This window comes from Astatotilapia calliptera, chromosome 12 (genome assembly GCF_964374335.1).
Source record: "Astatotilapia calliptera chromosome 12, fAstCal68.1, whole genome shotgun sequence".
Taxonomy (NCBI): Eukaryota; Metazoa; Chordata; class Actinopteri; order Cichliformes; family Cichlidae; genus Astatotilapia; species Astatotilapia calliptera.
The window spans coordinates 14,699,400-14,713,202 of record NC_137433.1 but is presented as its reverse complement, the minus strand read 5'-3'; the positions used below and the strand labels follow the sequence as shown (position 1 = coordinate 14,713,202).

General features: G+C 40.4%; 1 protein-coding gene across 1 annotated transcript in view; it reads left to right on the top strand.

Annotated features, from left to right (window-relative positions):
• The window catches only part of slc33a2 (solute carrier family 33 member 2), a 50,702-nt gene extending 39,798 nt beyond the window's left edge, over positions 1-10,904 (top strand). The window contains exon 6 of the mRNA XM_026186813.2: positions 10,647-10,904. Coding sequence (XP_026042598.1) covers positions 10,647-10,763 — 117 coding nt within the window. The 3' untranslated portion in view covers positions 10,764-10,904. The remainder of the gene's footprint in view (positions 1-10,646) is intronic.
• The last annotated feature ends 2,899 nt before the right edge of the window (positions 10,905-13,803 follow it).

The following is a 13,803-nucleotide window of genomic DNA, read 5'->3' as shown; positions in this document are numbered from 1 at the left end:
TAACTTCATGAAACTCCACATTAAAACTCTTTAGCGAGGTGGGAATCCAGTTTTCTGAATCCCATTTCCTGTCCTAACTCCCTCAACCCAACACAAAAGGGCTTTTATTTTATGCTGTGTTTTCGGTGGTCTTAGAGATGTTGCCCCATCCTGACTGAGGGTCAACACATATTGTTTATGAAAAACAAAAGGATGATGACGTGATGTCATGTCTAGACTCAATGCAAATGAACAAGGTTCTTAAAAAAAAATCTTGCAAGCTTGCGTACAGTATTTTCAAACCCATGTGATCACACACACACACACACACACACACACACACACACACACGGATATCTAATAAACCACACGCACACACACATACACACAGTAGCAGACAAAGTGGGAATGATTATGGTAATGATAATAATCATGGCTGTCATCACCGTCTCCTCCACCATGTTAAAAATTAATCTGAGTTAACGGTAATCCATGTCTCCTCATTAGATTACTGGTGTGGGGAGTGGAGACTCACAGGCCATCTGTACATCATTAACAGAGTCTCAGTGACAGCTCTCTCCTCTACTACTACCTTCCTCCATCTCTCTCATCCATCCCTTCATCTCACTCTGCGTTCCTGTTTGTCCATCTCATCCTGTACCACTGTCACTCGTTCTCCTCTTCCACTCCCTCATTATTCAGTGTGTCAGTCTATGTGTGTGTCACGTTCACAAATCAAACCCAGTGACAGAGAGGATTTAAAAGCCACACTGATGTGAGACTGTTTCTCGATCTCGCAGGGGTGTCATCATCAGCCAGCCTCATTATCAGCCCATGATGATGATGATGATGATGATTATTATTATTACTATTATTAAAACACATCTCTGTTAAGTCACTGGACACTGTTGCATCTGATGCTCCTGCTCTTACTCTCCTTCCTACACACATCACTGGTGAAACAAGTCCAAGCAAAGCTTTGATTCATGATAAAGGTCAAAGGTCAAGGTCAGCGCTGTTTGGAAGTGGACAGGGGTTTTTCTCAGAGACAATTTACTGATGGCTTTAATCTCCAGGAAAAGGTGATCTTTTTACATAACCGACTGGCTCCTCAGCTGCAAAAAAAGAGAAAATTTTGACACGTCCATCATCGAATGGTGTTGCTCATGTCACCGGAACAAGTACAGACAGGCAGAAAAAGAGAAACAGAGGAAGATGCTGCAAGACATATACAAAAAATGTCAATGACATTGAAAATGACATTGAATGGTGTTGAAATCTAGGCAATTCACATATTTTATTTATTTTTGTAATGTTTGGCTGACCACATCAGGCCGTCAGAATATATATATATATATATATATATATATATATATATATATATATATATATATATATATATATATATATATATATATATATATATATATATATATATGTGTGTGTGTGTGTGTGTGTGTAAAAAGAAGTTTTTGGCCAGATAGTGGTTGACTACCCTGGAAGCTTCAAAGTATTGAACATTTCCCCAGAGGCTAACTCATCAGTAATGGGCTCCCAGATCAATCTCTCATGATAAATGCAAAACAACCATCATTTGCTAGTTAACTTGTGTGACTGTCTCTCTTTAAAGGCAGACATCTGCTGTGTAGCAACTAAGAAATTACTGTAGCTAGCCAAGAGCGAGTAAAAACCCCTTAACAGCAGTGTATCTTTAAAATATAGTTAAATGCATTAAAAAACACTATGAGTCTTGTTACATACAAGGAAAACTGAAGCAGCTGTTTCCCATGTATTCCCTCACAAAATTGAGGTGATTGAAGTATCTTTATAACACCTAAAATATTGTTAAATTCTTTAACAGAATTAGTGACTGCAGACTAGACAGATTCATAATTAAGCAAAAGAAAGTGGTGATGAGGATACACAGTGCAGTAAATGACTCCAAGGCTCTTGATAATTGATAACATCTGTACTTTAATTTCATTGCGGGGCAAGTCTCCTCTGCGGTCTGTCCTGCTGTGGGCAAACATTCTCCACAGTCTACTTATTTCCAGTCAGACATGCTTACTACAGGACAATGCCGAGGTTACACCAGTGAAGTGTTTTCTGTGAAGACTCGTGGAAATCACTCCCCCGGTTGTTTCCTGCCTGAGCTTTTGAACTGTCAAGACTCCCAAATCAAAGCATAATCTCACACAGCACAATGCGAAGCAGCCACTGAATGAAATCGACAGCAGAGTCCGTAAGACTCAGGTGTGGTTTCACATCGCTTTAACCTCAGCCGGTTCCCCGGCTATCTCATCTCGACAGGCGTTTGGGACGAGAAGCTCATCAACTTTTCCTGTGACATCTGCCAGTGAGGAAACTGTGAAAACAAACGGAGAAGTTCAGCTGCTTCTGCTGCAAGATCTTTTGTCTCTGTCAGCACAAATCTGTGGATTTTTTTTCTGCTAACTTTATGTTCAGCTTTTATTCTTGTTTCAAGGTGGAGCTCACAGCATTTGTGAGTGTGCACTCATGAGTGCGTGTGTTTGTGTATGTGTGTGTGTATATTGACAGATGGCTGTCATTGTGTGAGACCCGGTGTGCACATTCATATAATAGAGGCAGAGAAACATAGTAAACATATGTAGTGGACAGCAGGGTTCACTGACTGGAACTAAAGGATGCACGTTCAAAACACACAGCACACACACTTTGATTGCATCAATTATATCCACGCTCTGCAATATTTCAGCTGCATGTGCAATGCAGGTTGTGTGGCTTGTGTGTAACATGAGTAGCAGATAATCTGTATTTTTTGTAGGTTTTGTTTTGTAAATGAAAGCGAGATGAAGAGAATATCAGGGAAAAGACTGATACACCACTATTATGTATCAAAAAGTGACACAGCTGAGGAAATCTTTAAAACCACGAGGAAAGGAAACAAACTGAGAAGTCACCAAAGAAGTCTCTGGACCAACTAGCTTTTTGTATTTATGTATGTGCGTATGCGTGTGGAGGCCTCACCACTCCACTGGCCCTGCGCAGCAGCCTAACCGTTCCTGACAGCCAGTGGCTCATTAGAGCTGCTGTTCTGTGGTCCTACCTCCATCCGCCTGCTCCCAGTTTCCTGGACCCAGCCCGCAAAAAAAACAATAGGTGTGTGTGTGTGTGTGTGTGTGTGTGTGTGTGTGTGTGTGTGTGTGTGTCAGCTGGCTGTGCTCAGGCTTGAACCAGGACAGGCACAGGGGGCAGTGGGGAAGAGCGAGAGAGGGGGGGAGTCAAGGCCTATTCACGGGCACAAAGACATAATTAACCAAATTGGCAAATGGTTCGAGAAACTGTCTCTTGAACATTGTGTGCTAGCCTTCTGTTGCTATAGCAACTCTAAATTTGCGTCTACGTTTGTGTGTGTGTGTGTGTGTGTGTGTGCGCGCGCACGCGTGGGAGTTTGTTCAATGTCCACATTAAAAGTCACAAATGATTATCAATCACGTCTTCCAAGACCACACACGCATATTAATCATCCAAAAATGCTTCGGTTTAATGCTGCAAAATCATTTTTCTGACAAAAATCTAGTATGTTTTTTAAAGACTTCCCCTGTAAAGATTTTTAAAGATTACCCGATAAAGAATATATAAAAGTATTAAACAAACAGATGTGCTGAAAGCGTGTCTGTTTTTCTGTCTGCCTGCTTCATCCCTGTCATTAGAATGATGACGGAAAAGGCGGCAGCGTCACTCACGCTCTCACACATCTTCATCACAGGTGTGTGCGTGCGTGTCTGTGTGTCAGTCAGCTGACTCTTCCCCAGTTCGTCAATAAAACATTGATCACAATGACAGTGGGGCAGACATCAAGGACAAACTGTCCACTGATCAATGGATGCACGGCTGCTCTGTGCGTTTGTGTAAGTGCGTGCTGAAAGCTTTCCTACCACAGAAGATAACATTTCATATTCACACTGAAGCTGCATAAGAAATCGCTGTATCTATCAAATATAAATTTCACGGCTGTACAAAAGTTGGAAGTTAAGGATTTGTTCTTCAGAGCTGCACTAAATTTAATCCATAGAAAGTTGCTCTTCTTCAGAGTTACAGTAAGGTTGCAAGGTTTGTTTGTTTGTTTTTGTAAACTTGTCTTCCTCCCGACGACTCCAGCCCCGTTTTGAGGTTAGTTTCTGTAAAGTTGTGCCTTTTGGCACCAAGCAGCATTGTGGTTTGGGAGCTCGAAGCTTGGTTAAAGATAAACTTCAGGTCTGACTGAAGAGTTCACTCTTTCTCGCTCTCTTCCCCTCCCCTCTGTCTCTCTCCCTCTCTGTTTCTTCCCCTCCCATCCCTCGTTCGGCCCCCAGAGTCACAACAAGAAGCAGCAAACAGCTTGTGCATCCCTCGTACCAGGAGAAAATGCCCCATTTTCGTCTGTTTGAATCTGACATTTTTGGCACATTAAATATTGGACATTAATAAATTAAACGTAATGAACTTACATGAAAGAAGAAAAAAGTCCGTTGGTACAATGCAAGAAAGTATAAAAGGCAAGAGTGCAAAAGAAAGAAGCACAACAACAACAAAAAAGAAGGCTCAAACTTTTTTCTTTAATTCCAATTAGCTATTGCCTTCTGCAGCCATTGGAGATTATTTTTCATGTTCATTTATTCAAACAAATATTGAATAATTTATCGTGGAGGGAATAACAACATGAGAAATCACAAGCACTCAGTGCCAATGTAGGGAAAGAGGTCTGTCTATGAGGAGTGTGGCTGATGAGCGCGCTTAATAAGTGCAACTTATTGGTCATTTAATCTAATTAGACCTCCGCTGGGTGTTTTGTAACATTGAAATAATCATAACTGCTTGAAGATGCAGCTGATGCAGCTGATCCGTGACCAACAACAGCATCGATTTACTATTTAGTTAAACTTATTGGAAATTATGAACTACTGTGCTTTGATCAGTCATTACAGACTATTACCTTCCGTATCACTGATGGCATATTTACTGTAACGTTGACAGACTGCAGCCCATTATGTGTGGCAAGGGGCATGTGTTTCTAACACCTGTGTCTACTTTCTGGTGCGTGGTTCGGTCTCATTTGCGTCAGTGTGCGGATGTGTGTCAGTGGTCGGTACACAGTATGTAGGTCAGGGTAAGTGAAACCAGGGTCACACCCGACTATTTTGTTGCATAATACATTGACTTCCAAAGATCCCATAGCACTCGTCTCTGTGTTGCCTGCCGGTCCAGCTGCTGGGATCCCTGCAAAACTCCTGCTGTTGTGGTTTCAACCCTCGTGGCTAACAAGGACTTAATTATTGAAATTATTCAGCAAAAATTATGCTTTCAATTACCAGTTTTTACTACTATTACTTATTACTTCACTGTTTCCAAGTTTATAACCAAACGGATTGTTTTCTGATGACCGCCTCACACACTGCAGCACTCTGTTTTAAGGTTTAATCAAGTTTAACGCTACTGAAAATTTTCCGGATTAGAAAAACATAGTTAAGGTTATTGAACAACTTCGGCTAATAAAAGATGCTGATTTGAAACCGCCATGTTAAAGTCGAGGGGAGTAAAAGAAAACAAAAAACGGAAACAGTCACATTCTCTTAGTTTCTTTAAACATGTCGATGTCAATAACCATTTAAGAACATGAATGGATTGCAGGGAAACTGCAGTTTAGTAGTTTGGTAGCTTGGATGGTGATTTTTGCATCACCAAAATCATAGAGGGTGTTTGGTATATAATGGTAAATTGAGACGTTCAGACAAGCTTGTGCTTAAGGCGTAGCTAGGATTAGCATATGGCATACAGTTAAAGCGCCTGGTCTTGGTCACTAACCAGTTATTAAACCCAAAAATGAATCATTAAGACTAAAAAGTGCCAGTGTGGCTATGCTGAATAGCCACTTTGCATTAGTATTTTGTAATGTGCAGTGCTTGTAAGAAGAAGAAAAAAAGTACAGGCTTCTAAAAAACTTGCAAGGATTTAAAAAGACAGCAAAAAAAGACAGTTGCAGATCAGCTTTTTTGCCCATAGAACCTGTTTTAGGAGTTTGAAGCACTAACAGACTGGCCAAAAACTCAAAGAAAATAAATAAACAATGACATGGATGGTGACCTGCTCTTGCTTTTGCACATTGCAAATTGTATGCTCAAGGTATATTTGAATTGGGGTGCTAAAGCCCCAATTTTTACTTTTTGCATTGGCAATGAAGGCTTAAGTCATGTGGTATAAATCTTTGAATGTTGTTCCCAGGGCACTGCTTATTTTCACGTCCAGTGTTCTGCTTACATTGTTGATCATTCGCAGGTGTATAGAATCTAGAATCTGTTTCTAGTTCTCACGAAATAAACGGCACATAGCGTCATTATTTGTTACCACAACACATTGCCCTTTAACAATGAATAAAAACAGCAGACCCTCTCTATTTTGCATTTTTTTAAGACCGGTGTTTTCCCAGATGAGTATGCAGTACCATGATTTACAGCACCTTGTTAAAGTGAATAGGTGTGAGCTTCTTGGGTAATTTGTGAATTGTACATGGCAGCACCTATGAGCCTGTGTAGGCACCTCAGGACCAATTATCTCTTCCTCTCATCGTCCCATCTAAGCAAAAGACCCCATTAGAGGTCCATAAAGATATCACAGACAGACTAGAGACCAATTATGAGTCCCTGAACTAATAACAGGTACACCAAGTGACAATATGGACATCCAGTCTACATCTTTCTCTCATAACAGCTTGTGAGAGAGTAAGAAATTGTGACAAACAAATTCCCACGGCCCTTTCTTCACTGCTACACTGCTACACCTGTAGAAAGGCATAGATAGTTTGACTGACAGATCAATAGTGTTTCTGTGCATTTCCCTGTGATTAACGGACATTTTATCGTCATTAATCACTAACATTTCTTAGATTTTTATATCAAAAAAAATGCTGTGAAATTATTTTCTCCTGATGTTTTTTTTAGAAGTTTTAGATGCATCCCATGAATTTAATCACTTTCCCAAAGCCAGCTGTGAGTGATTTTTATTTATGCTCAAGCATATCTGCGCCAAAAAGTGGATGCCAAAAGTGGCACCAGTATCCTGAATCTCCTACCCGCACCCAGTTACTCTGTCCAAACCTCCCTCTCACCCTCTGATGGATTGGCCATCTAGAGAGGGTAAGTCCAGGTCGGGTGCTCATCAATGAAAGAGCCATGAGACTCCGGTACAGCGATGAAACCAGAGGGGGAGGAGAACGGAGGGAGACGAATGGCAGCGATGGAGAAGAGGAGGAGACGGAGGGGGGGGAATGGACTTCAAAAACAACAACGGCAAGAAAACAAACAACAGGGGGAAAAAAACAAGTGAGAGAAAAGAGAGAGGCGCAGAAGAAGCTCAGAAGCACCCAAGGTCCTCGAACTAATTAAGATGATTTGCATTTATTTATGAGGTTTAATGAGCAGCTTTTCAATGGTTTGTTTTCCCCTAATATGAATATTTCCTTTTCATTATGTTACATAGATGGAAAAACTCATTCTTTCCAATAATCACATCCTGCCCTTTCAGTATCTGTAGATACCGTAGCCATTAAATGTGTGTGCATTTATTTCCTACTCATAAACTTCTATCTATCTTGTAAGTAAATAAAACCTTGGAAGAATAACAACACAGGACATGGTACCCATGTTACATGTCACTATTTAGTACTCTTTTACTTGTTCCATCAGAATTCAGAGGGTAAGTAGCAGCCAGGTGCTGCTAAATCAAATGCACTAAATTAACTGATGATCACCAGTAAGTATAATTATCCATAAAAGCAGGTAATTGGACTTTAAACTTTGTTACTCTGGAGCCAAAATTCCCTCACAGTGATGTGAGAGACTGATAAAGTCATACAGAAAATAACAACTTCAAGTTATTGTTATTTCCTTATTAAATTTCGACAAGCTCCTGGGTGTACTAACACAGTACTGCTATCTGGCTCTGTCCCCAGGTGCTTTAAACAGGGGGTTATTCAACCTCTGCTGAAAAAGCCTAACCTGGATCCAACACTTCAGTCAAGCTACAGGCCCATCTCAAAACTTCCTTTTATCTCAAAAATCCTAGAAAAAGTTGTTTGGCTACAAGTAAAGAAAGCGCTGGAGAAGCATAACATTCTTGATAAATTTCAATCGGGTTTCAGAAAATTACACTCTACAGAAACAGCTCTGCTGAAAGTCACAAATGACCTCTTGATGGCTGCAGACAGGGGTGATTGCTCAGTCCTGGTTCTTCTGGACCTTAGCTCAGCTTTTGATACCGTTGACCATCAGATCTTAATCGATCGCTTAAACTGCACGGTAGGGATATCAGGATCTGTTCTAAAGTGGTTCACCTCATTTCTGGAAGATAGGACGCTTTTAGTTTCAGTGGGAAACTTCCAATCAGACGTGGCTAAGCTTCTATGTGGAGTTCCACAAGGTTCGGTTCTAAGCCCCCTATTATTTTCACTATATATTCTTCCCTTAGGCCGGATCATTAGCGGTTTCAAAAATATTTCCTATCATTTATATGCGGACGACATCCAATTATACATTTCTTTTAAATCTTGGGAATTAGACAAGCTATCCACTCTTATGGACTGTCTTAAGGAAATCAATCTTTGGATGACAAACAATTTTCTGCAGTTGAACGCAGACAAGACCGAGTGCTTAATCCTAGCCCCGGAGAATATCAAGCCACAGATTAGTCAACATCTGGGTGCTTTTTCATCGTCGATAAAAGCCACTGCCCGGAATCTTGGGATAATTTTCGACCAATCTTTGTCCTTTGATGTCCATGTTAAATCCGTGACCCGCTCTTGCTTTTTTCACTTAAGAAATATTGCCAAACTCAGGACTATTGTCTCCACAACCGAACTGGAGATGCTTGTCCACGCCTTTATCTCCTCCCGGCTGGATTATTGTAATGCACTCTTTTCCTGCGTTTCTAAGGCCTCACTAAATCGGCTCCAAGCGGTTCAGAATGCTGCAGCAAGGCTTTTGACCCATAGCAATAAATTTTCCCATATCACTCCTATACTAAAATCCCTGCATTGGCTTCCGGTTGAGTATAGATATAAGTTTAAAATCCTCACCTTTACGTTTATGTCTCTACAAGGTGGGGCCCCCATCTATATCTCGGAGCTTCTCCAGCCCTATTCTCCAAAGCGAACTCTTAGATCCACTGATAGCGGTCGTCTATCTATCCCACGGACTCGTCTGAAAACAAAGGGGGATCACGCATTTCAAACCCTGGCTCCTATACTGTGGAACGGTTTACCCCCCCCACTACGCACCATCGACACGGTGGCTTCTTTCAAAAAACAGCTTAAAACTCATCTGTTTAGACAGGCATTTGGGAAATGTTAATGCGTAACATGTTGTTTTATTTTATATTTATATTGTACTATTGCTTGTTTGATATGCTTTTATACTTTCTTTATGTTGCTATATTGTTTGTTTGACATGTTTTCTTGTGAAGCACTTTGTAACAGCGTTTTGTCTTAAAAAAGTGCTATATAAATAAATTTTACTTACTTACTTACTTACTACAGTACTTCTCCTTGTCATCTCTTTGTTCAACAGTGAAATATCTGGATACTACAATCACCAATAGGTTGTGTGCACAAACTCATATTTTTCATGGTATAGACAGTATGTGATTATGTACAATTGTGGCAAAGGTTTGCATACACTTAATGTTGGCATGAATCTGCATGATTTCTTTGAACTATTGTTTGTTGTTAGAGACCCAGCTTTTCAGCAAAGTCCAAAAAATGCCAATTCGGTTGAGGTCAGAGTTTTGGGAACTCCATTCCAGAAGGTTAATCTGCCATTTCTAAACAACTGCAGATTCCAGGACCATGAGCTTAAATAATTGTACGTAAGTAAAAGTTATTCAGATGTGTCACCACGTTTCCAAAGACTGGAAGAAGATCCGAGATGAGTGAATATTGGTTATGATGTTCAGTAGCAGCCCAGGAACCATCAAGGCTCATGTCTGCCACAAACTGGACACTGCTGGAACACCAACACCATTATCCACAGTGAAGCCAGTTTTACAATGCTATGGACTGAGAGGGTACCAAGCAAGCATGGAAGCTCTGCTCCAAAATCAACACCTTCAAGCTTGACTGAAATTTGCAGCTGTCCACAAGTTTTATTGTCAGATAAAACAAAGCCGTTTGTTTGGAAGAGTAAAGGTGAGGATTTCAAAACTAAGAAAACTGTACCAACTGTCAAGCATGGTGGTGGTAGCATCATGCTCTGGGACTATTTTACTCCCAGTTGTACTTGTTTCACAAAGTGGCTGGAATAATGAAGAAGGAGGACTGCCTCCAAATTCTTCAACTTCACCTCAAAACAAACTTAAACTTGGACAGATGGGTGTTCCAGCAGGACAATGATCCCAAACACATCAAAGCTGGTTTTGGATAAAGCATGCTAACATTAACCTTCTGGAATGGTGTTAAGAAGGCCCTGACCTCAACCCTATAGAAAATGTGCGAACAGTGCTTAAAAACTGGGTCTGTACCAATTGAAATGAACTCTACCAAAGGAAATTTTAATTAAATATTAACTGGTGTGTATGTGTATATTTAAACCTATACTTATACTTTATCTCTGTGTGGATAATGAGCTTTTTTAAAATTTTTTTCCTTTTTTTTTCAGAATTTTAACTCTTTGTGGTCGACAATCATTCAATCATCACTGAAAAAGAATATTTCAAAGAAATCATTAAAGCCTCAAGAGTACGATGACATCCATGCCAGTGATGAGTTCATGTAAACTGTAAGGTGCCACCAACAGTTAAAAGTTGCACTTTGGTGTGTTTTGTATAGATGTAAGAATACAATTTTGTATCGACACCAACTTTCCATTAATCCAAAATGTATAGAATCTGGATGTTCTGTACAGTGTTTGCATATGCCTTGATTTTTGATGAAATGTTAACAAAAACAACTGTACTTACGTTCATGGTCTTTGGCATCACACTGATGAGTTATTGACTTTTCATCTAGGACCATCATCAGAGTGATACGACTGCTATCTGCAGAACTAATAACATTAGTGCCACTCTTCTGTCTATTTTGTGTTTATTGCCTGTCTGTAAATGATCAGCACACTAACAAGAATCATCCATCTCCTTTAAATCCTGTACTCTTTTTATTTCACTTTTTGGGTTTACATATAGGACACTGGCTCCACAAATTCATCTGACTCTTTATGTCAGGACGGATTGATCGTTTCCAGCAACATTATAATCGCCACAAAAACAGGAGACAAAATCAATGAGCAATTCCCATCAGATGTTAATCACAATCCTGTTTACTTCCTGCCGTACAGAGGCACAAATCTCTGATCTTCATTAACAAAAGTCACATTATCTAGCCATACTGACCTGTACACTGGATTTCACTGGGAGACCCTGTGGCGGCGCTCAGGAATATGAATCAATGAATGAGAATTAATCCACAGTAACACTACTGAATGTGTATTCTGCAGCATGGTTGTGGATGCATGTGTCTTCTCCTCAGAGCTCAACCCTGCTGGCCTGCCCAACAGTCCCCATGACCATATGGCTGACTGTAATTATACATAATGTACTTCTCCATCAGGTTGGGCCTGATCTGGAGACTATATGTTGGTGAATGTGAGCTGATACCGTGTGTCTGTTTTAGTGGGTATGGTTATACAGGTGATCCCTCAGTTCATATACGTGGGTGCATAAATGTGATTTGTGCTGTTTCTTATGGTTTATATTCTCTGTAGGAGTTAATTAAAGAGAAAAACATAGTTACTATATAACCTAATCTTAACTGTCAGTATGATTAGGGTGGAGAATTGTTGGCGGATGTTACAAAAACATGTCGTATTCCACGTTTGCACTTTTAGAAAGATTTATGGAAAATGCTTTATTTGAAAGTGATTAGTTACTTAACTGCAAGGTAACGTTATTGTTTTGTGCGTGTCAGAACAAAGCTCGTGAAAATCCAGAGACTTGCTCAGTGAGTTTGGGTGTTTTTCTCAATCCTGACAGTTTTTGTTCAGAAAGTTAAAATAGGTGCATCTGGTGAGTTCACACATTGTGAATTTTAAATTCTAACCGTCTCTGAATGTTTGACGGGATCCCTACCAATATTCCTCCTTTTCCAGCACTCTACTGTAAGCTTATGAATAAAATGTTGATTTGAATAAAATTAAGAAAATATGATTCAGTTACTAGGGAAATTTTTTTTTTCAAAAACTCAGTCATAACAATTTCTAGTTACCACTTTTCTTATGTCACTTGTGAGAGTTATATACATTAAATGAATAGCTTATTTGTAAGGAAGTGGTCTGATGAGTCAAAAAATGCTTTATGTAAAGATAAAACCAAACTGGCCATATTTAGTCCTGTTTGGACTTTATGATATCTGTCAGTTATAACAGTTAGAAACTAACCAAAAATCTTAAATTTATAGGTCATTGTTGTAATTAAACAATTATTTTTGTTAACTGTCACTTAATCAGCCTTGTATCAGTGCACTTTTTATTTTTATTTTTATTTTTTGAATTGATGTTGGTACTTTAAGGCCGTCATATTTACCAAGACTAGACAGCAGTTAACTTACGTTGAAAGAAAGACCCAGTGCATGAATAGAAAGGAGAAGGTGGCTCCTAAGGATGAAGGGGCGGCCTAAGAAGACAACTGAGTTGTGGAGAATATTTTGAAAACCGCCCCTGCTTTCTAAAACACACCCACCTCAGACACCGTGCTCTCATACTGCTCTCCTGTGTGTTTTATCAACATATATGTGTGCACAAGCAAGTATGAGTGTGTCTATGTTATGTATGAGTGCATAAATTTCATAAGACTCTGCGTGTGTCCATACTGCGTCTATGCCTTTGATGTGATTTATTCTGTAGCCTCTTCTTTCTGTGCGTGTGTGTGTGTGTGTGTGTGTGTGTGTGTGTGTGTGTGTGAGGGTGATGAGTTGTGACAGGTGTTGTGGCCGCTAGTGCTGCAGGAGAAGGCGGAGGAGGAAGAGGGGAGGGAGTAAACGAGAGCAACACAGATGATTATTTAATTACCGTCTAATACTGTGTACCCCTCCTCCTCCTGCTCCTCCTCCTCTCTCTCTCGCTCTCTCTCTCTCTCTCTTCCCTTCTCTCCCCATTCTCCTTGTCCCCCTCCCTCTAACCCACACACACACACACACACACACACACACACACACACACACACACACACACACACACACACACACACATCACTTCATCCACTCCCCCTTTTCATCCTTTCTTTATTAATGAACAATCCGGGCCTTTCTACAAATCCACTAGGGCTTACTGTACCCCCACCCCCCAGATACTCTGTGTATGTGTGTGTGAGAGAGTTGGCTTCTCCCTTTGGAGGATACCCCCCCCCCCTCCCCCAACCCATACACACACACATCCCCCACAACACGCGCAAATACACAACACGCACACATGCACACACAAATTTCCAAACTAATCAGCGCATTCATTGATTCTAACTCTTTCTTGTGTGTGCGTGTGTGTGCGTGTGTGTGCGTGTGTGTGCGTGTGTGTGCGTGTGTGCGTGTGTGTTTAGGGCATTAACATATTTTATTCATTCATTTGTAAAAGAAAGCATTTGCATGTACATGTGTGCATGCTGTTATCTGCAGGTTCAGTATAATGCTCTTTTGCGTGTGTGTGTGTGTGTGTGTGTGTGTGTGTGTGTGTGTGTGTGTGTGTGTGTGCACTTTACATGCTCAGGTCCCTGTCTAATGACTGTATGATGACAGTGACCTGAGTACCTAATGTTACGTGTGTGTTGTGT